At 50.8% G+C, this 23,125-nt stretch overlaps 1 protein-coding gene across 1 annotated transcript in view; it reads right to left on the reverse strand.

The window, feature by feature from the left end:
* The window catches only part of LOC135553891 (4-aminobutyrate aminotransferase, mitochondrial-like), a 59,332-nt gene that overhangs the window by 34,150 nt on the left and 2,057 nt on the right, over window positions 1-23,125 (reverse strand). Inside the window, exon 2 of the mRNA XM_064985817.1 lies at window positions 3,752-3,885. Coding sequence (XP_064841889.1) covers window positions 3,752-3,821 — 70 coding nt within the window. The 5' untranslated portion in view covers window positions 3,822-3,885. The remainder of the gene's footprint in view (window positions 1-3,751; window positions 3,886-23,125) is intronic.

Consider the following 23,125-nt stretch of genomic DNA (forward strand, 5'->3'; position numbering starts at 1 on the left):
GTATGTAGGGTGATGACATTAGTCTGTCTGGCCACAGGGTATGTAGGGTGATATCATTAGTCTGTCTCGCCACAGGGTGATATCATTAGTCTGTCTGGCCACAGGGTATGTAGGGTGATATCATTAGTCTGTCTGGCCACAGGGTGATATCATTAGTCTGTCTGGCCACAGGGTGATATCATTAGTCTGTCTGGCCACAGGGTATGTAGGGTGATATCATTAGTCTGTCTGGCCACAGGGTATGTAGGGTGATACCATTAGTCTGTCTGGCTACAGGGTGATACCATTAGTCTGTCTGGCTACAGGGTGATACCATTAGTCTGTCTGGCTACAGGGTGATACCATTAGTCTGTCTTAACCATGTAGCTGACCTCTGTTTTATGATTGAGGAAGCTGACTCATTAAGAGACTGTTGGCTACAGGGAACAGCAGCAAGGTCAGTAGTGTGACGTTTCTACCAGTGTGTGTGTGTGTGTGTGTGTATACCAAACAGTGATATAACTGGAATAGAGCTGATTGCATATAGATATTACCTCTAACAGACATAACCATAACCTGTACACACTACTGTTCCTACTACCTCTTATGTGTGTGTGAGGGGAGTGTGTGAGCAGAGTGTGTGAGCGGTGTGTGTGAGGGGAGTGTGTGAGCGGAGTGTGTGAGCGGTGTGTGTGAGTAGAGTGTGTGAGGGGAGTGTGTGAGCGGTGTGTGTGTGAGCGGAGTGTGTGTGAGCGGAGTGTGTGAGCAGAGTGTGTGAGCGGTGTGTGTGAGCGGTGTGTGTGAGCGGTGTGTGTGAGCGGTGTGTGTGAGCGGTGTGTGTGAGTAGAGTGTGTGAGCGGTGTGTGTGAGTAGAGTGTGTGAGGGGAGTGTGTGAGCGGTGTGTGTGTGAGCGGAGTGTGTGTGAGCGGAGTGTGTGTGAGCGGAGTCTGTGAGCAGAGTGTGTGAGCGGTGTGTGTGAGCGGTGTGTGTGAGCGGTGTGTGTGAGCGGTGTGTGTGAGCGGTGTGTGTGAGCGGTGTGTGTGAGCGGTGTGTGTGAGGGGAGTGTGTGAGCGGAGTGTGTGAGCGGTGTGTGTGAGTAGAGTGTGTGAGTAGAGTGTGTGAGTGGTGTGTGTGAGGGGAGTGTGTGAGGGGAGTGTGTGAGCAGTGTGTGTGAGCGGAGTGTGTGAGGGGAGTGTGTGAGCGGAGTGTGTGAGCGGAGTGTGTGAGGGGAGTGTGTGAGCGGAGTGTGTGAGCGGAGTGTGTGAGCGGAGTGTGTGAGCGGAGTGTGTGAGCGGAGTGTGTGAGGGGAGTGTGTGAGCGGTGTGTGTGTGAGCGGAGTGTGTGAGCGGTGTGTGTGAGGGGAGTGTGTGAGCGGAGTGTGTGAGCGAGGTGTGTGAGGGGAGTGTGTGAGCGGAGTGTGTGAGCGGTGTGTGTGAGCAGAGTGTGTGAGCGGTGTGTGTGAGGGGAGTGTGTGAGCGGTGTGTGTGAGCGGAGTGTGTGAGCGGAGTGTGTGAGCGGAGTGTGTGAGGGGAGTGTGTGAGGGGAGTGTGTGAGGGGAGTGTGTGTGAGCGGAGTGTGTGTGAGCGGAGTGTGTGAGCAGAGTGTGTGAGGGGAGTGTGTGAGCGGTGTGTGTGAGCGGTGTGTGTGAGCAGAGTGTGTGAGCGGTGTGTGTGAGCGGTGTGTGTGAGGGGAGTGTGTGAGGGGAGTGTGTGAGCAGAGTGTGTGAGCGGTGTGTGTGAGCGGTGTGTGTGAGCGGTGTGTGTGAGCGGTGTGTGTGAGCGGTGTGTGTGAGGGGAGTGTGTGAGCGGTGTGTGTGAGTAGAGTGTGTGAGCGGTGTGTGTGAGCGGTGTGTGTGAGCGGTGTGTGTGAGCGGTGTGTGTGAGCGGTGTGTGTGAGCGGTGTGTGTGAGCGGTGTGTGTGAGTAGAGTGTGTGAGCGGTGTGTGTGAGTAGAGTGTGTGAGGGGAGTGTGTGAGCGGTGTGTGTGAGGGGAGTGTGTGAGCGGAGTGTGTGAGCGGAGTGTGTGAGTAGAGTGTGAGCGGTGTGTGTGAGGGGAGTGTGTGAGCGGAGTGTGTGAGCGGAGTGTGTGAGGGGAGTGTGTGAGCGGAGTGTGTGAGGGGAGTGTGTGAGCGGAGTGTGTGAGCGGTGTGTGTGAGCAGAGTGTGTGAGCGGTGTGTGTGAGGGAGTGTGTGAGCGGTGTGTGTGAGCGGAGTGTGTGAGCGGAGTGTGTGAGCGGAGTGTGTGAGCGGAGTGTGTGAGGGGAGTGTGTGAGCGGTGTGTGTGAGCGGTGTGTGTGAGGGGAGTGTGTGAGCGGAGTGTGTGAGCGAGGTGTGTGAGGGGAGTGTGTGAGCGGAGTGTGTGAGCGGTGTGTGTGAGCAGAGTGTGTGAGCGGTGTGTGTGAGGGGAGTGTGTGAGCGGTGTGTGTGAGCGGAGTGTGTGAGCGGAGTGTGTGAGCGGAGTGTGTGAGCGGAGTGTGTGAGGGGAGTGTGTGAGCGGTGTGTGTGAGCGGTGTGTGTGAGCAGAGTGTGTGAGCGGTGTGTGTGGGGAGTGTGTGAGGGGAGTGTGTGAGCGGTGTGTGTGAGTAGAGTGTGTGAGCGGTGTGTGTGAGGGGAGTGTGTGAGCGGAGTGTGTGAGGGGAGTGTGTGAGGGGAGTGTGTGAGCGGAGTGTGTGATCGGAGTGTGAGCGGAGTGTGTGAGCGGTGTGTGTGAGCGGTGTGTGAGCGGAGTGTGTGAGCGGTGTGTGTGAGCGGAGTGTGTGAGCGGAGTGTGTGAGCGGAGTGTGTGAGCGGTGTGTGTGAGCAGAGTGTGTGAGCGGTGTGTGTGAGCGGAGTGTGTGAGCGGAGTGTGTGAGCGGAGTGTGTGAGCGGAGTGTGTGAGCGGAGTGTGTGAGCGGTGTGTGTGAGGGGAGTGTGTGAGCGGAGTGTGTGAGCGGAGTGTGTGAGCGGTGTGTGTGAGCGGAGTGTGTGAGCGGTATGTGTGAGCGGAGTGTGTGAGGGGAGTGTGTGAGCGGAGTGTGTGAGCGGAGTGTGTGAGCGCTGTGTGTGAGCGGAGTGTGTGAGCGGTGTGTGTGAGCAGAGTGTGTGAGCGGTGTGTGTGAGCGGAGTGTGTGAGCGGAGTGTGTGAGCGGTGTGTGTGAGCGGAGTGTGTGAGCGGTGTGTGTGAGGGGAGTGTGTGAGCGGAGTGTGTGGCGGAGTGTGTGAGGGGAGTGTGTGAGGGGAGTGTGTGAGGGGAGTGTGTGAGCGGAGTGTGTGAGCGGAGTGTGTGAGCGGTGTGTGTGAGCAGAGTGTGTGAGCGGAGTGTGTGAGCGGAGTGTGTGAGCGGAGTGTGTGAGCGGTGTGTGTGAGCGGAGTGTGTGAGCGGTGTGTGTGAGGGGAGTGTGTGAGCGGAGTGTGTGAGCGGAGTGTGTGAGCGGAGTGTGTGTGAGGGGAGTGTGTGAGGGGAGTGTGTGAGCGGAGTGTGTGAGCGGAGTGTGTGAGCGGTGTGTGTGAGCGGAGTGTGTGAGCGGAGTGTGTGAGCGGAGTGTGTGAGCGGAGTGTGTGAGCGGAGTGTGTGAGCGGAGTGTGTGAGCGGAGTGTGTGAGCGGAGTGTGTGAGCGGAGTGTGTGAGGGGAGTGTGTGAGGGGAGTGTGTGAGCGGAGTGTGTGAGGGGAGTGTGTGAGCGGTGTGTGTGTGAGCGGAGTGTGTGAGCGGAGTGTGTGAGGGGAGTGTGTGAGTGGAGTGTGTGAGCGGAGTGTGTGAGCGGGGTGTGTGAGCGGAGTGTGTGAGCGGTGTGTACCTGGTGCAGTGAGCCTGAGGTTCTGCTGGAGGGAGAGGACCAGCTGCCTGCTGAGCAGAGAGGTCGCCATGACTCAGAACAACAGAAGGAGGCAGAGAGAGAAGGACAGTCCTCAACACCTGCCTTCACGCCACCTGAAGACGGAGGGTAAAATGTCATATACAATCAGAGGACACACACAGAGAGAGGGAGAGGGAGAGGGAGAGGGAGAGAGAGAGAGAGAGAGAGAGAGAGAGAGAGAGAGAGAGAGAGAGAGAGAGAGAGAGAGAGAGAGAGAGAGAGAGAGAGAGAGAGAGAGAGAGGTGTGTGTGGAGGCGTTATGGGTGGGGTTATGATAACTAAAAGGCATCAGAGGACAACTGACTGGCTTCACAAATCCTATCAGGTTTTGATCAACTGTATAGATCCCCAGGTGGTATAAACTGCATAAATCCCCAGGTGGTATAAACTGTATAAATCCCCAGGTGGTATAAACTGTATAAATCCCCAGGTGGTATAAACTGTATAAATCCCCAGGTGGTATAAACTGTATAAATCCCCAGGTGGTATAAACTGTATAGATCCCCAGGTGGTATAAACTGTATAAATCCCCAGGTGGTATAAACTGTATAAATCCCCAGGTGGTATAAACTGTATAAATCCCCAGGTTGTATAAACTGTATAAATCCCAAGGTGGTATAAACTGTATAAATCCCCAGGTGGTATAAATCCCCAGGTGGTATAAACTGTATAAATCCCCAGGTGGTATAAACTGTATAAATCCCCAGGTTGTATAAATCCCCAGGTTATATAATCTGTATAAATCCCCAGGTGGTATAAACTGTATAAATCCCCAGGTGGTATAAATCCCCAGGTGGTATAAACTGTATAAATCCCCAGGTGGTATAAACTGTATAAATCCCCATGTTGTATAAACTGTAAAAATCCCCAGGTGGTATAAATCCCCAGGTGGTATAAACTGTATAAATCCCCAGGTGGTATAAACTGTATAAATCCCCAGGTGGTATAAACTGTATAAATCCCCAGGTGGTATAAACTGTATAAATCCCCAGGTGGTATAAACTGTATACATCCCCAGGTGGTATAAACTGTATAAATCCCCAGGTGGTATAAACTGTATAAATCCCCAGGTTGTATAAATCCCCAGGTTGTATAAATCCCCAGGTTTTCTAAACTGTACAAATCCCCAGGTTGTATAAATCCCCAGGTTTTCTAAACTGTACAAATCCCCAGGTTTTCTAAACTGTATAAATCCCCAGGTTGTATAAACTGTATAAATCCCCAGGTTGTATAAATCCCCAGGTTATATAATCTGTATAAATCCCCAGGTGGTATAAACATTATACATCCCCAGGTTGTATAAATCCCCAGGTTTTCTAAACTGTATAAATCCCCAGGTTGTATAAACTGTATAAATCCCCATGTTGTATAAACTGTATGAATCTACGTCAACTATAATGAGGGATGGAGAGAGGCAGAGAGAGACTAACAGAGAAGCCAGTCTCCAGGTCTTTAGTCTCTCCATGTTAACAGAGAAGCCAGTCTCCAGGTCTTTAGTCTCTCCATGTTAACAGAGAAGCCAGTCTCCAGGTCTTTCCTCTCTCCATGTTAACAGAGAAGCCAGTCTCCAGGTCTTTAGTCTCTCCATGTTAACAGAGAAGCCAGTCTCCAGGTCTTTAGTCTCTCCATGTTAACAGAGAAGCCAGTCTCCAGGTCTTTAGTCTCTCCATGTTAACAGAGAAGCCAGTCTCCAGGTCTTTAGTCTCTCCATGTTAACAGAGAAGCCAGTCTCCAGGTCTTTAGTCTCTCCATGTTAACAGAGAAGCCAGTCTCCAGGTCTTTAGTCTCTCCGTGTTAACAGAGAAGCCAGTCTCCAGGTCTTTAGTCTCTCCGTGTTAACAGAGAAGCCAGTCTCCAGGTCTTTAGTCTCTCCATGTTAACAGAGAAGCCAGTCTCCAGGTCTTTAGTCTCTCCATGTTAACAGAGAAGCCAGTCTCCAGGTCTTTAGTCTCTCCATGTTAACAGAGAAGCCAGTCTCCAGGTCTTTCCTCTCTCCATGTTAACAGAGAAGCCAGTCTCCAGGTCTTTCCTCTCTCCATGTTAACAGAGAAGCCAGTCTCCAGGTCTTTAGTCTCTCCATGTTAACAGAGAAGCCAGTCTCCAGGTCTTATGTCTCTCCATGTTAACAGAGAAGCCAGTCTCCAGGTCTTTCCTCTCTCCATGTTAACAGAGAAGCCAGTCTCCAGGTCTTTAGTCTCTCCATGTTAACAGAGAAGCCAGTCTCCAGGTCTTTCCTCTCTCCATGTTAACAGAGAAGCCAGTCTCCAGGTCTTTAGTCTCTCCATGTTAACAGAGAAGCCAGTCTCCAGGTCTTTAGTCTCTCCATGTTAACAGAGAAGCCAGTCCTCAGGTCTTTAGTCTCTCCATGTTAACAGAGAAGCCAGTCTCCAGGTCTTTAGTCTCTCCATGTTAACAGAGAAGCCAGTCTCCAGGTCTTTAGTCTCTCCATGTTAACAGAGAAGCCAGTCTCCAGGTCTTTAGTCTCTCCATGTTAACAGAGAAGCCAGTCTCCAGGTCTTTAGTCTCTCCATGTTAACAGAGAAGCCAGTCTCCAGGTCTTTAGTCTCTCCATGTTAACAGAGAAGCCAGTCTCCAGGTCTTTAGTCTCTCCATGTTAACAGAGAAGCCAGTCTCCAGGTCTTTAGTCTCTCCATGTTAACAGAGAAGCCAGTCTCCAGGTCTTTAGTCTCTCCATGTTAACAGAGAAGCCAGTCTCCAGGTCTTTAGTCTCTCCATGTTAACAGAGAAGCCAGTCTCCAGGTCTTTAGTCTCTCCATGTTAACAGAGAAGCCAGTCTCCAGGTCTTTAGTCTCTCCATGTTCAGTCTCCAGGTCTTTAGTCTCTCCATGTTAACAGAGAAGCCAGTCTCCAGGTCTTTCCAGGTCTTTAGTCTCTCCATGTTAACAGAGAAGCCAGTCTCCAGGTCTTTAGTCTCTCCATGTTAACAGAGAAGCCAGTCTCCAGGTCTTTAGTCTCTCCATGTTAACAGAGAAGCCAGTCTCCAGGTCTTTAGTCTCTCCATGTTAACAGAGAAGCCAGTCTCCAGGTCTTTAGTCTCTCCATGTTAACAGAGAAGCCAGTCTCCAGGTCTTTAGTCTCTCCATGTTAACAGAGAAGCCAGTCTCCAGGTCTTTAGTCTCTCCATGTTAACAGAGAAGCCAGTCTCCAGGTCATGTTTTAGTCTCTCCATGTTAACAGAGAAGCCAGTCTCCAGGTCTTTACTCTCTCCATGTTAACAGAGAAGCCAGTCTCCAGGTCTTTAGTCTCTCCATGTTAACAGAGAAGCCAGTCTCCAGGTCTTTAGTCTCTCCATGTTAACAGAGAAGCCAGTCTCCAGGACTTTAGTCTCTCCATGTTAACAGAGAAGCCAGTCTCCAGGTCTTTAGTCTCTCCATGTTAACAGAGAAGCCAGTCTCCAGGTCTTTAGTCTCTCCATGTTAACAGAGAAGCCAGTCTCCAGGTCTTTACTCTCTCCATGTTAACAGAGAAGCCAGTCTCCAGGTCTTTAGTCTCTCCATGTTAACAGAGAAGCCAGTCTCCAGGTCTTTACTCTCTCCATGTTAACAGAGAAGCCAGTCTCCAGGTCTTTCCTCTCTCCGTTATAAAACTGAACTGATCATTATTCATCAGGGGTCTCCACTTCATTCTGTCACTGAGCAGGGGGCTCTCTCTCTCACACACACACACACACACACACACACACACACACACACACACACACACACACACACACACACACACACACACACACACACACACACACTTTGGCTCGGTTCTCACTCAGTCAGAGAGTCCAGTGTTTAGCGAGAATGGAGAATGAATGACACACAAAAGCAGAAAGACATTCATGAATGAATCTGGCTTGAACACCTGTGTCCTCTATCTGTCGTTGTAACACGAGGACGTAACCTGGGTGTTGTTATAACACGAGGACGTAGCCTGGGTGTCGTTATAACACGAGGAAGTAACCTGGGTGTCGTTATAACACGATGACGTAGCCTGGGTGTCGTTATAACACGAGGACGTAACCTGGGTGTCGTTATAACACGAGGACATAGCCTGGGTGTCGTTATAACACGAGGACGTAACCTGGGTGTCGTTATAACACGATGACGTAGCCTGGGTGTCGTTATAACACGAGGACGTAACCTGGGTGTCGTTATAACACGAGGACGTAACCTGGGTGTCGTTATAACACGAGGACGTAACCTGGGTGTCGTTATAACACGAGGACGTAGCCTGGGTGTCGTTATAACACGAGGACGTAACCTGGGTGTCGTTATAACACGAGGACGTAACCTGGGTGTCGTTATAACACGAGGACGTAGCCTGGGTGTCGTTATAACACGAGGAAGTAGCCTGGGTGTCGTTATAACACGAGGACGTAACCTGGGTGTCGTTATAACACGAGGACGTAGCCTGGGTGTCGTTATAACACGAGGACGTAGCCTGGGTGTCGTTATAACACGAGGACGTAGCCTGGGTGTCGTTATAACACAAGGACGTAGCCTGGGTGTCGTTATAACACGAGGACGTAGCCTGGGTGTCGTTATAACACGAGGGCGTAACCTGGGTGTCGTTATAACACGATGACGTAGCTTGGTGTCGTTATAACACGAGGACATAGCCTGGGTGTCGTTATAACACGAGGACGTAGCCTGGGTGTCGTTATAACACGAGGACGTAGCCTGGGTGTCGTTATAACACGAGGACGTAACCTGGGTGTCGTTATAACACGATGACGTAGCTTGGTGTCGTTATAACACGAGGACGTAGCCTGGGTGTCGTTATAACACGAGGACGTAGCCTGGGTGTCGTTATAACACGAGGACGTAGCCTGGGTGTCGTTATAACACAAGGACGTAGCCTGGGTGTCGTTATAACACGAGGACGTAGCCTGGGTGTCGTTATAACACGAGGGCGTAACCTGGGTGTCGTTATAACACGATGACGTAGCTTGGTGTCGTTATAACACGAGGACATAGCCTGGGTGTCGTTATAACACGAGGACGTAGCCTGGGTGTCGTTATAACACGAGGACGTAGCCTGGGTGTCGTTATAACACGAGGACGTAACCTGGGTGTCGTTATAACACGATGACGTAGCTTGGTGTCGTTATAACACGAGGACGTAGCCTGGGTGTCGTTATAACACGAGGACGTAGCTTGGTGTCGTTATAACACGAGGACGTAGCCTGGGTGTCGTTATAACACGAGGACATAGCCTGGGTGTCGTTATAACACGAGGACGTAACCTGGGTGTCGTTATAACACGAGGACGTAACCTGGGTGTCGTTATAACACGAGGACGTAGCCTGGGTGTCGTTATAACACGAGGACCTAACCTGGGTGTCGTTATAACACGAGGACGTAGCCTGGGTGTCGTTATAACACGAGGACATAGCCTGGGTGTCGTTATAACACGAGGACATAGCCTGGGTGTCGTTATAACACGAGGACGTAACCTGGGTGTCGTTATAATACGAGGACATAGCCTGGGTGTCCTTATAACACGAGGACAATACCTGGGTGTCGTTATAACACGAGGACATAGCCTGGGTGTCTTTATAACACGAGGACATAGCCTGGGTGTCGTTATGACACGAGGACGTAGCCTGGGTGTCGTTATAACACGAGGACGTAGCCTGGGTGTCGTTATAACACGAGGACAATACCTGGGTGTCGTTATAACACGAGGACGTAACCTGTGTGTCATTATAACACGAGGACGTAGCTTGGTGTCGTTATAACACGAGGACGTAGCCTGGGTGTCGTTATAACACGAGGACATAGCCTGGGTGTCGTTATAACACGAGGACGTAACCTGGGTGTCGTTATAACACGAGGACGTAACCTGGGTGTCGTTATAACACGAGGACGTAGCCTGGGTGTCGTTATAACACGAGGACCTAACCTGGGTGTCGTTATAACACGAGGACATAGCCTGGGTGTCGTTATAACACGAGGACGTAACCTGGGTGTCGTTATAACACGAGGACATAGCCTGGGTGTCGTTATAACACGAGGACGTAGCCTGTGTGTCGTTATAACACGAGGACATAGCCTGGGTGTCGTTATAACACGAGGACATAGCCTGGGTGTCGTTATAACACGAGGACGTAACCTGGGTGTCGTTATAATACGAGGACATAGCCTGGGTGTCGTTATAACACGAGGACGTAACCTGGGTGTCGTTGTAACACGAGGACGTAACCTGGGTGTCGTTGTAACACGAGGACGTAGCCTGGGTGTCGTTGTAACACGAGGACGTATCCTGGGTGTCGTTATAACACGAGGACGTAACCTGGGTGTCGTTGTAACACGAGGACGTAACCTGGGTGTCGTTGTAACACGAGGACGTAGCCTGGGTGTCGTTATAACACGAGGACATAGCCTGGGAGTCGTGTTATAACACGAGGACGTAGCCTGGGTGTCGTTACAACACGAGGACATAGCCTGGGTGTTGCTTCTAGGGGCAGCAGGTAGTCCCCCCCTACCTCTCTCCCTCTCCCCCCCTACCTCTCTCCCTCTCCACCCCTACCTCTCTCCCTCTCCACCCCTACCTCTCTCCCTCTCCACCCCTACCTCTCTCCCTCTCCACCCCTACCTCTCTCCCTCTCCACCCCTACCTCTCTCCCTCTACCCCCTACCTCTCTCCCTCTACCTCGCTATATATTCGTTGCCAGACCCACTGGCTCCAAGTCATCTACAAGTCAATGCTAGGTAAAGCTCCATGCTAGGTAAAGCTCCATGCTAGGTAAAGCTCCATGCTAGGTAAAGCTCCATGCTAGGTAAAGCTCCATGCTAGGTAAAGCTCCGCCTTATCTCAGCTCACTGGTCACGATGGCAACACCCACACGTAGCACGCGCTCCAGCAGGTGTATCACACTGATCATCCCTAAAGCCAACACCTCATTTGGCCGCCTTTTGTTCCAGTTCTCTGCTGCCTGTGACTGGAACGAATTGCAAAAATCGCTGAAGTTGGAGACTTTTATCTCCCTCACCAACTTCAAACTTGTTCTCAACTAGCCTACCTGGTTAAATAAAGGTGAAATAAAAAAATACCTCTCTCCACCCACCCCCCTAACTCTCTCCCCCCACCCCCCTACCTCTCTCCCTCCACCCCCCTACCTCTCTCCACCCACCCCCCTACCTCTCTCCACCCACCCCCTAACTCTCTCCCCCACCCCCTACCTCTCTCCCTCCACCCCCTACCTCTCTCCCCCTACCTCTCTCCCTCTACCCCCTAACTCTCTCCCCCTACCCCCCTAACTCTCTCCCCCTACCCCCTACCTCTCTCCCCCTACCCCCCTACCTCTCTCCCCCTACCTCTCTCCCCCTACCTCTCTCCCCCTACCCCCTACCTCTCTCCCCCTACCCCCTACCTCTCTCCCCCTACCTCTCTCCCCCCTACCCCTCTCCCCCTACCCCTCTCCCCCTACCCCCCTACCCCCTACCTCTCTCCCCCTACCTCTCTCCCCCTACCCCCCTACCTCTCTCCCCCCCCCCTACCTCTCTCCCCCACCCCCTACCTCTCTCCCCCTACCCCCTACCTCTCTCCCCCTACCCCTACCCCTACCTCTCTCCCCCTACCCCCTACCTCTCTCCCCCTACCCCCTACCTCTCTCCCCCTACCCCCTACCTCTCTCCCCCCTACCTCTCTCCCCCTACCCCCCTACCTCTCTCCCCCCTACCTCTCTCCCCCCTACCTCTCTCCCCCTACCTCTCTCCCCCTACCCCCCTACCTCTCTCCCCCTACCCCCTACCTCTCTCCCCCTACCCCCTACCTCTCTCCCCCTACCCCCCTACCTCTCTCCCCCTACCCCCCTACCTCTCTCCCCCTACCCCCTACCTCTCTCCCCTACCTCTCTCCCACTACCCCCCTACCTCTCTCCCCCCTACCTCTCTCCCCTTACCTCTCTCACCCTACCCCCCCTACCTCTCTCCCCCCTACCCCCCTACCTCTCTCCCACCACCCCCTACCTCTCTAACATGGCAGATATCCTAGTTGTTAGAGCGTTTGGCCAGTAACTGAAAGATCACTGGTTCCAATACCGCAGCAGCCAGACAAGGTGAAAAATCTGCCGACGTGCCCTTGAGCAAGGCACTTCACCCCAATTTTCCTCCAGGAGTACCGTACTACTACGGTTGACCCTGCAAAACAACACATTTCTCTGCACCTATCAGGTGTATAGAAACACCTTCTAGGAATGACTGGGCGAGTGTAGAGAGACCGCAGGCGCCCAGTGATGATGCAACAACAGACGGATACAGGTACAAATGTACGGAGCGCTGCCGGAAGAGTCATGACTCATAGGACTGGCTCACATCTGACAACAACGAGACAACATGCCTTACCAGTCGTAACAGTCTAGCCAGTCTCCCTACAACACGACCCTACCAGACAGTGACATCCACTGTGTGTCTGGCCCAGTGTTCTACGTGAAACCAGGACAGAGAGAAATCCCTCTGGGAACTAACTACAGATGGAAACCCTACTACCCATCACCGTGTACAGACAAGCGGAATACTGAGGGAGCTGTTTTCAGGACACAGATTAAACCGACTCCAATTTACATTCTCCATTGAAAATGCTTCATCTGTGACTGGGAACATCCCCCCCCCCCTCAATGTTTAATCAGAATTACACTGACTGACTACCTGGTTGTTATGATCATTTAACCTCTGACCTTTAGACTGCACAGCGCTAATGCTAAATGCTTCATCTGTGACTGGGAACCCCCCCCCCCTCCCTCAATGTTTAATCAGAATTACACTGACTGACTACCTGGTTGTTATGATCATTTAACCTCTGACCTTTAGACTGCACAGCGCTAATGCTAAATGCTTCATCTGTGACTGGGAACCCCCCCCCCCCTCCCTCTCAATGTTTAATCAGAATTACACTGACTGACTACCTGGTTGTTATGATCATTTAACCTCTGACCTTTAGGCTGCACAGCGCTAATGCTAAATGCTTCATCTGTGACTGGGACCCCCCCCCCCCCCCTCTCAATGTTTAATCAGAATTACACTGACTGACTACCTGGTTGTTATGATCATTTAACCTCTGACCTTTAGACTGCACAGCGCTAACGCTAAAAGTGACAGTTGAATATAGTTCCATGACATCATCTCTGGCACGGCCCCCTGTGGAGATACTGCAGCATCTATACAGCCGACGTGTATTCAGATCTGCCGAGGCAGAACAGGGCAGAGGGAGAGGGTGTATGAAAAGCCTGAGAGAGTTAACCTGTTTCTGACAGGCCAGATACAAGAGTCCTCTACTGTAGGTCCTGTTACGTCATGTCGTTTGCCTTGTAAATACTGAAGTCCACAGGACAGACAGGGAGCGTCTCTATATATATATATACACTCTCTGGTACTGAAGTCCACAGGACAGACAGGGAGCGTCTCTATATATATATATACTCTCTGGTACTGAAGTCCACAGGACAGACAGGGAGCGTCTATATATATATATATACTCTCTGGTACTGAAGTCCACAGGACAGACAGGGAGCGTCTATATATATATATATACTCTCTGGTACTGAAGTCCACAGGACAGACAGGGAGCGTCTATATATATATATATACTCTCTGGTACTGAAGTCCACAGGACAGACAGGGAGCGTCTCTATATATATATATACTCTCTGGTACTGAAGTCCACAGGACAGACAGGGAGCGTCTCTATATATATATATACTCTCTGGTACTGAAGTCCACAGGACAGACAGGGAGCGTCTCTATATATATATATACTCTCTGGTACTGAAGTCCACAGGACAGACAGGGAGCGTCTCTATATATATATATACTCTCTGGTACTGAAGTCCACAGGACAGACAGGGAGCGTCTATATATATATATATACTCTCTGGTACTGAAGTCCACAGGACAGACAGGGAGCGTCTATATATATATATATACTCTCTGGTACTGAAGTCCACAGGACAGACAGGGAGCGTCTATATATATATATATACTCTCTGGTACTGAAGTCCACAGGACAGACAGGGAGCGTCTATATATATATATATACTCTCTGGTACTGAAGTCCACAGGACAGACAGGGAGCGTCTCTATATATATATATACTCTCTGGTACTGAAGTCCACAGGACAGACAGGGAGCGTCTCTATATATATATATACTCTCTGGTACTGAAGTCCACAGGACAGACAGGGAGCGTCTATATATATATATATACTCTCTGGTACTGAAGTCCACAGGACAGACAGGGAGCGTCTATATATATATATATACTCTCTGGTACTGAAGTCCACAGGACAGACAGGGAGCGTCTCTGGTACTGAAGTCTACAGTGTTCAGTCCTGTACAGTCAGCCTGTCCTCCAGTGTTCAGTCCTGTACAGTCAGCCTGTCCTACAGTCAGCCTGTCCTACAGTCAGCCTGTCCTACAGTGTTCAGTCCTGTACAGTCAGCCTGTCCTACAGTCGGCCTGTCCTACAGTGTTCAGTCCTGTACAGTCAGCCTGTCCTACAGTCAGCCTGTCCTACAGTCAGCATGTCCTACAGTGTTCAGTCCTGTACAGTCAGCATGTCCTACAGTGTTCAGTCCTGTACAGTCAGCCTGTCCTCCAGTGTTCAGTCCTGTACAGTCAGCCTGTCCTCCAGTCGGCCTGTCCTACAGTCGGCCTGTCCTACAGTCGGCCTGTCCTACAGTCGGCCTGTCCTACAGTCAGCCTGTCCTACAGTCAGCCTGTCCTACAGTGTTCAGTCCTGTACAGTCGGCCTGTCCTACAGTGTTCAGTCCTGTACAGTCAGCCTGTCCTACAGTCGGCCTGTCCTACAGTCGGCCTGTCCTACAGTCGGCCTGTCCTACAGTCGGCCTGTCCTACAGTCGGCCTGTCCTACAGTCGGCCTGTCCTACAGTCGGCCTGTCCTACAGTGTTCAGTCCTGTACAGTCAGCCTGTCCTACAGTGTTCAGTCCTGTACAGTCAACCTGTCCTACAGTGTTCAGTCCTGTACAGTCAGCCTGTCCTACAGTCAGCCTGTCCTACAGTGTTCAGTCCTGTACAGTCGGCCTGTCCTACAGTGTTCAGTCCTGTACAGTCAGCCTGTCCTACAGTCAGCCTGTCCTACAGTCAGCCTGTCCTACAGTCAGCCTGTCCTCCAGTGTTCAGTCCTGTACAGTCAACCTGTCCTACAGTGTTCAGTCCTGTACAGTCAGCCTGTCCTACAGTCAGCCTGTCCTACAGTGTTCAGTCCTGTACAGTCAGCCTGTCCTACAGTGTTCAGTCCTGTACAGTCAGCCTGTCCTACAGTGTTCAGTCCTGTACAGTCAGCCTGTCCTACAGTCAGCCTGTCCTACAGTGTTCAGTCCTGTACAGTCAGCCTGTCCTACAGTGTTCAGTCCTGTACAGTCAGCCTGTCCTCCAGTGTTCAGTCCTGTACAGTCAGCCTGTCCTACAGTGTTCAGTCCTGTACAGTCAGCCTGTCCTACAGTGTTCAGTCCTGTACAGTCAGCCAGTCCTACAGTGTTCAGTCCTGTACAGTCAACCTGTCCTACAGTGTTCAGTCCTGTACAGTCAGCCTGTCCTACAGTCAGCCTGTCCTACAGTGTTCAGTCCTGTACAGTCGGCCTGTCCTACAGTCAGCCTGTCCTACAGTGTTCAGTCCTGTACAGTCAGCCTGTCCTACAGTCAGCCTGTCCTACAGTGTTCAGTCCTGTACAGTCAGCCTGTCCTACAGTCAGCCTGTCCTACAGTGTTCAGTCCTGTACAGTCGGCCTGTCCTACAGTCAGCCTGTCCTACAGTCGGCCTGTCCTACAGTGTTCAGTCCTGTACAGTCAACCTGTCCTACAGTGTTCAGTCCTGTACAGTCAGCCTGTCCTACAGTCAGCCTGTCCTACAGTGTTCAGTCCTGTACAGTCAGCCTGTCCTACAGTCAGCCTGTCCTACAGTGTTCAGTCCTGTACAGTCAGCCTGTCCTACAGTCAGCCTGTCCTACAGTGTTCAGTCCTGTACAGTCAGCCTGTCCTACAGTCAGCCTGTCCTACAGTGTTCAGTCCTGTACAGTCGGCCTGTCCTACAGTCAGCCTGTCCTACAGTCGGCCTGTCCTACAGTGTTCAGTCCTGTACAGTCAGCCTGTCCTACAGTGTTCAGTCCTGTACAGTCAGCCTGTCCTACAGTGTTCAGTCCTGTACAGTCAGCCTGTCCTACAGTGTTCAGTCCTGTACAGTCAGCCTGTCCTACAGTGTTCAGTCCTGTACAGTCAGCCTGTCCTACAGTGTTCAGTCCTGTACAGTCAACCTGTCCTACAGTGTTCAGTCCTGTACAGTCAGCCTGTCCTACAGTCAGCCTGTCCTACAGTGTTCAGTCCTGTACAGTCGGCCTGTCCTACAGTGTTCAGTCCTGTACAGTCAGCCTGTCCTACAGTGTTCAGTCCTGTACAGTCAGCCTGTCCTACAGTGATTGTGTTCAGCTAAAACGCAAACAGAGTTAATAACCTCATCACAGAACCGTGGCCTATAATCAGTCACCCTGGCAACGAGAGAGACGAGAGAGACGATTTCACCCAGGGAGAAACAACTCTGAAACACACCACCAACTCTTCTGACCTTGGTCTGACTAGAAGTTCATCTGGGCGGTTTGCCATGAAGCCATGAAGTCTAACAGATAAAGCACACAGAGAACGTTTTGTAATTAGAAAGACCCTGTATAAAGGTAACCGAACTATTACAATTTGGCTTAAATTATTTTACTCTGTCATAACTCAAATGTACAACTTAAAATATACATCATAAAAGCCCCACTGGAATTTTACACCTGGAATTTAGAAGAAATATTGTAGGTATGAGTCAGACCACTGACCATAACCTGGCCATAGAGTCAGACCACTGGCCATAACCTGACCATAGAGTCAGACCACTGGCCATAACCTGACCATAGAGTCAGACCACTGGCCATAACCTGACCATAGAGTCAGACCACTGGCCATAGAGTCAGACCACTGACCATAGAGTCAGACCACTGGCCATAACCTGGCCATAGAGTCAGACCACTGACCATAGAGTCAGACCACTGGCCATAGAGTCAGACCACTGGCCATAACCTGGCAATAGAGTCAGACCACTGACCATAGAGTCAGACCACTGGCCATAGAGTCAGACCACTGGCCATAGAGTCAGACCACTGACCATAACCATAGAGTCAGACCACTGACCATAGAGTCAGACCACTGGCCATAGAGTCAGACCACTGGCCATAGAGTCAGACCACTGACCATAGAGTCAGACCACTGACCATAGAGTCAGACCACTGGCCATAGAGTCAGACCACTGGCCATAGAGTCAGACCACTGACCATAGAGTCAGACCACTGGCCATAGAGTCAGACCACTGACCATAGAGTCAGACCACTGACCATAACCTGACCATAGAGTCAGACCACTGGCCATAGAGTCAGACCACCATAGAAATACATGGACGGCCAGAGGAGACTGACTGTAAACATTCTGCTCCACATATGACTCAGAGGTGTTTATCTCATTACATTTAGAGTCAGACCACCATAGAAATACATGGACGGCCAGAGGAGACTGACTGTAAACATTCTGCTCCACATATGACTCAGAGGTGTTTATCTCATTACATTTAGAGTCAGACCACCATAGAAATACATGGACGGCCAGAGGAGACCGACTGTAAACATTCTGCTCCACATATGACTCAGAGGTGTTTATCTCATTACATTTAGAGTCAGACCACCATAGAAATACATGGACGGCCAGAGGAGACCGACTGTAAACATTCTGCTCCACATATGACTCAGAGGTGTTTATCTCATTACATTTAAAGAAAGAACTGCAGGACTTCTTGAACTGCCTGCTGAGGAGAATATGGAGATGCTTTGCTGCCTCAGGACCTGGACGACTTGCCTCAACAGAAGGAACCATGTATATATATATATATATATCAGAGAGTTCTACAGGAGGATGTCAGGCCAGCTGTCTTTGAGCCGAAGCACAGCTGGTTTATGCAGCAAGACAATGATCCAAAACACAATCAAGTCGACTGCTGTAACTCAGACTGGGCTTGTGCAAGAGTTGGAATGCAAAAGGATGCAAATGAGGCCACACACACCACACACACACACACACACACACACACACACACAGACAGACAGACAGGCAGACAGGCAGACAGACAGACAGACCACACACCCACACACCCACACACACACACACACACACACACACACACACACACACACACACACACACACACACACACACACACACACACACACACACACACACACACACGGATGTTTCTGGGTTGAGGCTCGTCCTTCAAAACACACCAGTGGTGATGAGAAAAGCTGCTGTTAAAGGTTAGTTCTCTCCAGTTCGCTCAACTCGCTAAACGACACGTCGCAGGACCACACCAGTCCACCCGATCCCCTGTGGCGGTGATTAACACAACAGCCACCTGTTAAGCACTTTGTGATAACTCCGGATGTAAGAAAGGGCTTTATAAAATTAAATGTGATGGATTGGACAACAACAACAACCTGTAACTATAGGAACGGTCCTGGGAGAGGTCACTGTAACTATAGGAACGGTCCTGGGAGAGGTCACTGTAACTATAGGAACGGTCCTGGGAGAGGTCACTGTAACTATAGGAACGGTCCTGGGAGAGGTCACTGTAACTATAGGAACGGTCCTGGGAGAGGTCACTGTAACTATAGGAACGGTCCTGGGAGAGACCACTGTAACTATAGGAACGGTCCTGGGAGAGACCACTGTAACTATAGGAACGGTCCTGGGAGAGATCACTGTAACTATAGGAACGGTCCTGGGAGAGATCACTGTAACTATAGGAACGGTCCTGGGAGAGGTCACTGTAACTATAGGAACGGTCCTGGGAGAGACCACTGTAACTATAGGAACGGTCCTGGGAGAGACCACTGTAACTATAGGAACGGTCCTGGGAGAGACCACTGTAACTATAGGAACGGTCCTGGGAGAGACCACTGTAACTATAGGAACGGTCCTGGGAGAGACCACTGTAACTATAGGAACGGTCCTGGGAGAGACCACTGTAACTATAGGAACGGTCCTGGGAGAGGTCACTGTAACTATAGGAACGGTCCTGGGAGAGATCACTGTAACTATAGGAACGGTCCTGGGAGAGACCACTGTAACTATAGGAACGGTCCTGGGAGAGACCACTGTAACTATAGGAACGGTCCTGGGAGAGACCACTGTAACTATAGGAACGGTCCTGGGAGAGACCACTGTAACTATAGGAACGGTCCTGGGAGAGACCACTGTAACTATAGGAACGGTCCTGGGAGAGACCACTGTAACTATAGGAACGGTCCTGGGAGAGACCACTGTAACTATAGGAACGGTCCTGGGAGAGGTCACTGTAACTATAGGAACGGTCCTGGGAGAGATCACTGTATCTATAGGAACGGTCCTGGGAGAGGTCACTGTAACTATAGGAACGGTCCTGGGAGAGATCACTGTAACTATAGGAACGGTCCTGGGAGAGGTCACTGTAACTATAGGAACGGTCCTGGGAGAGACCACTGTAACTATAGGAACGGTCCTGGGAGAGGTCACTGTAACTATAGGAACGGTCCTGGGAGAGATCACTGTAACTATAGGAACGGTCCTGGGAGAGGTCACTGTAACTATAGGAACGGTCCTGGGAGAGGTCACTGTAACTATAGGAACGGTCCTGGGAGAGGTCACTGTAACTATAGGAACGGTCCTGGGAGAGGTCACTGTAACTATAGGAACGGTCCTGGGAGAGATCACTGTAACTATAGGAACGGTCCTGGGAGAGATCACTGTATCTATAGGAACGGTCCTGGGAGAGGTCACTGTAACTATAGGAACGGTCCTGGGAGAGACCACTGTAACTATAGGAACGGTCCTGGGAGAGATCACTGTAACTATAGGAACGGTCCTGGGAGAGGTCACTGTAACTATAGGAACGGTCCTGGGAGAGGTCACTGTAACTATAGGAACGGTCCTGGGAGAGATCACTGTATCTATAGGAACGGTCCTGGGAGAGATCACTGTAACTATAGGAACGGTCCTGGGAGAGGTCACTGTAACTATAGGAACGGTCCTGGGAGAGGTCACTGTAACTATAGGAACGGTCCTGGGAGAGGTCACTGTAACTATAGGAACGGTCCTGGGAGAGGTCACTGTAACTATAGGAACGGTCCTTGGAGAGGTCACTGTAACTATAGGAACGGTCCTGGGAGAGATCACTGTAACTATAGGAACGGTCCTGGGAGAGATCACTGACACAGTAACAGTGTGTGTGTGTGTGTGTGTGTGTGTGTGTGTGTGTGTGTCTGTGTGTGTGTGTGTGTGTGTCTCTAGTGTTGTGTAATCACTGCTACAGTGGGGTGGGGGTTATCATTATGGAACACTGCAGATAGTAACACTGAACAGAGAGGTTTGACAACACAGTGTGTGTGTGTGTGTGTGTGTGTGTGTGACTCTAGCGTTGTGTAATCACTGCTACAGTGGGGTGGGGGTTATCATTATGGAACACTGCAGATAGTAACACTGAACAGAGAGGTTTGACAACACAGTGTGTGTGTGTGTGTGTGTGAGTGTGTGTGTGTGTGTGTGTGTCTCTAGCGTTGTGTAATCACTGCTACAGTGGGGTGGGGGTTATCATTATGGAACACTGCAGATAGTAATACTGAACAGAGAGGTTTGACAACACAGTGTGTGTGTGTGTGTGTGTGTGTGTGTGTGTGTGTGTAACTCTAGCGTTGTGTAATCACTGCTACAGTGGGTGGGGGTTATCATTATGGAACACTGCAGATAGTAATACTGAACAGAGAGGTTTGACAACACAGTGTGTGTGTGTGTGTGTGTGTGTGTGTGTGTGTGTGTGTGTGTGTGTGTGTGTGTGTGTGTGTGTGTGTGTGTGTGTGTGTGTGTGTGTAACTCTAGCGTTGTGTAATCACTGCTACAGTGGGTGGGGGTTATCATTATGGAACACTGCAGATAGTAATACTGAACAGAGAGGTTTGACAACACAGTGTGTGTGTGTGTGTGTGTGTGTAACTCTAGCGTTGTGTAATCACTGCTACAGTGGGGTGTGGGTTATCATTATGGAACACTGCAGATAGTAACACTGAACAGAGAGGTTTGACAACACAGTGTGTGTGTGTGTGTGTGTGTGTGTGTGTGTGTGTGTGTGTGTGTGTGTGTGTGTGTGTGTGTAACTCTAGCGTTGTGTAATCACTGCTACAGTGGGGTGGGGGTTATCATTATGGAACACTGCAGATAGTAACACTGAACAGAGAGGTTTGACAACACAGAGTGTGTGTGTGTGTGTGTGTGTGTGTGTGTGTAACTCTAGCGTTGTGTAATCACTGCTACAGTGGGGTGGGGGTTATCATTATGGAACACTGCAGATAGTAATACTGAACAGAGAGGTTTGACAACACAGTGTGTGTGTGTGTGTGTGTGTGTGTGTGTGTGTGTGTGTGTGTGTGTGTGTGTGTGTGTGTGTGTAACTCTAGCGTTGTGTAATCACTGCTACAGTGGGGTGGGGGTTATCATTATGGAACACTGCAGATAGTAACACTGAACAGAGAGGTTTGACAACACAGAGTGTGTGTGTGTGTGTGTGTGTGTAACTCTAGCGTTGTGTAATCACTGCTACAGTGGGGTGTGGGTTATCATTATGGAACACTGCAGATAGTAATACTGAACAGAGAGGTTTGACAACACAGTGTGTGTGTGTGTGTGTGTGTGTGTGTGTGTGTGTGTGTGTGTGTTTGACAACACAGAGAGAGAGTAAGATATTTCATTGAAACTGAAGCCTGTTTACGTACCCCCCCCATAAAGACAGAGCTCTCAGAGTGTTTACGGTACCCTCCCCCCCCATAAAGACAGAGCTCTCAGAGTGTTTACGGTACCCCCCCCCCATAGAGACAGAGCTCTCAGAGTGTTTACGGTACCCCCCCCCCCCATAAAGACAGAGCTCTCAGAGTGTTTACGGTACCCCCCCATAAAGACAGAGCTCTCAGAGTGTTTACGGTACCCCCCCCCCATAAAGACAGAGCTCTCAGAGTGTTTACGGTACCCCCCCATAAAGACAGAGCTCTCAGAGTGTTTACGGTACCCCCCCCCATAAAGACAGAGCTCTTAGAGTGTTTACGGTACCCCCCCATAAAGACAGAGCTCTCAGAGTGTTTACGGTACCCCCCCATAAAGACAGAGCTCTCAGAGTGTTTACGGTACCCCCCCCCCCATAAAGACAGAGCTCTCAGAGTGTTTACGGTACCCCCCCATAAAGACAGAGCTCTCAGAGTGTTTACGGTACCCCCCCCCCCCATAAAGACAGAGCTCTCAGAGTGTTTACGGTACCCCCCCCCATAAAGACAGAGCTCTCAGAGTGTTTACGGTACCCCCCCCCCCCATAAAGACAGAGCTCTCAGAGTGTTTACGGTACCCCCCCCCATAAAGACAGAGCTCTCAGAGTGTTTACGGTACCCCCCCCATAAAGACAGAGCTCTCAGAGTGTTTACGGTACCCCCCCCCATAAAGACAGGGCTCTCAGAGTGTTTACGGTACCCCCCCCCCCATAAAGACAGGGCTCTCAGAGTGTTTACGGTACCCCCCCATAAAGACAGGGCTCTCAGAGTGTTTACGGTACCCCCCCATAAAGACAGAGCTCTCAGAGTGTTTACGGTACCCCCCCCCCCCATAAAGACAGAGCTCTCAGAGTGTTTACGGTACCCCCCCCCCATAAAGACAGGGCTCTCAGAGTGTTTACGGTACCCCCCCCCCATAAAGACAGGGCTCTCAGAGTGTTTACGGTACCCCCCCATAAAGACAGAGCTCTCAGAGTGTTTACGGTACCCCCCCCCATAAAGACAGAGCTCTCAGAGTGTTTACGGTACCCCCCCCCCCATAAAGACAGAGCTCTCAGAGTGTTTACGGTACCCCCCCCCCCATAAAGACAGAGCTATCAGAGTGTTTACGGCCCCCCCCCCCCCCCATAAAGACAGAGCTCTCAGAGTGTTTACGGTACCCCCCCATAAAGACAGAGCTCTCAGAGTGTTTACGGTACCCACCCCCCCATAAAGACAGAGCTCTCAGAGTGTTTACGGTACCCCCCCCCCCATAAAGACAGAGCTCTCAGAGTGTTTACGGTACCCACCCCCCCCCATAAAGACAGAGCTCTCAGAGTGTTTACGGTACCCCCCCCCATAAAGACAGAGCTCTCAGAGTGTTTACGGTACCCCCCCCCATAAAGACAGAGCTCTCAGAGTGTTTACGGTGCCCCCCCCCATA

This window comes from Oncorhynchus masou, chromosome 14 (assembly GCF_036934945.1).
Source record: "Oncorhynchus masou masou isolate Uvic2021 chromosome 14, UVic_Omas_1.1, whole genome shotgun sequence".
Classification (NCBI taxonomy): Eukaryota; Metazoa; Chordata; class Actinopteri; order Salmoniformes; family Salmonidae; genus Oncorhynchus; species Oncorhynchus masou.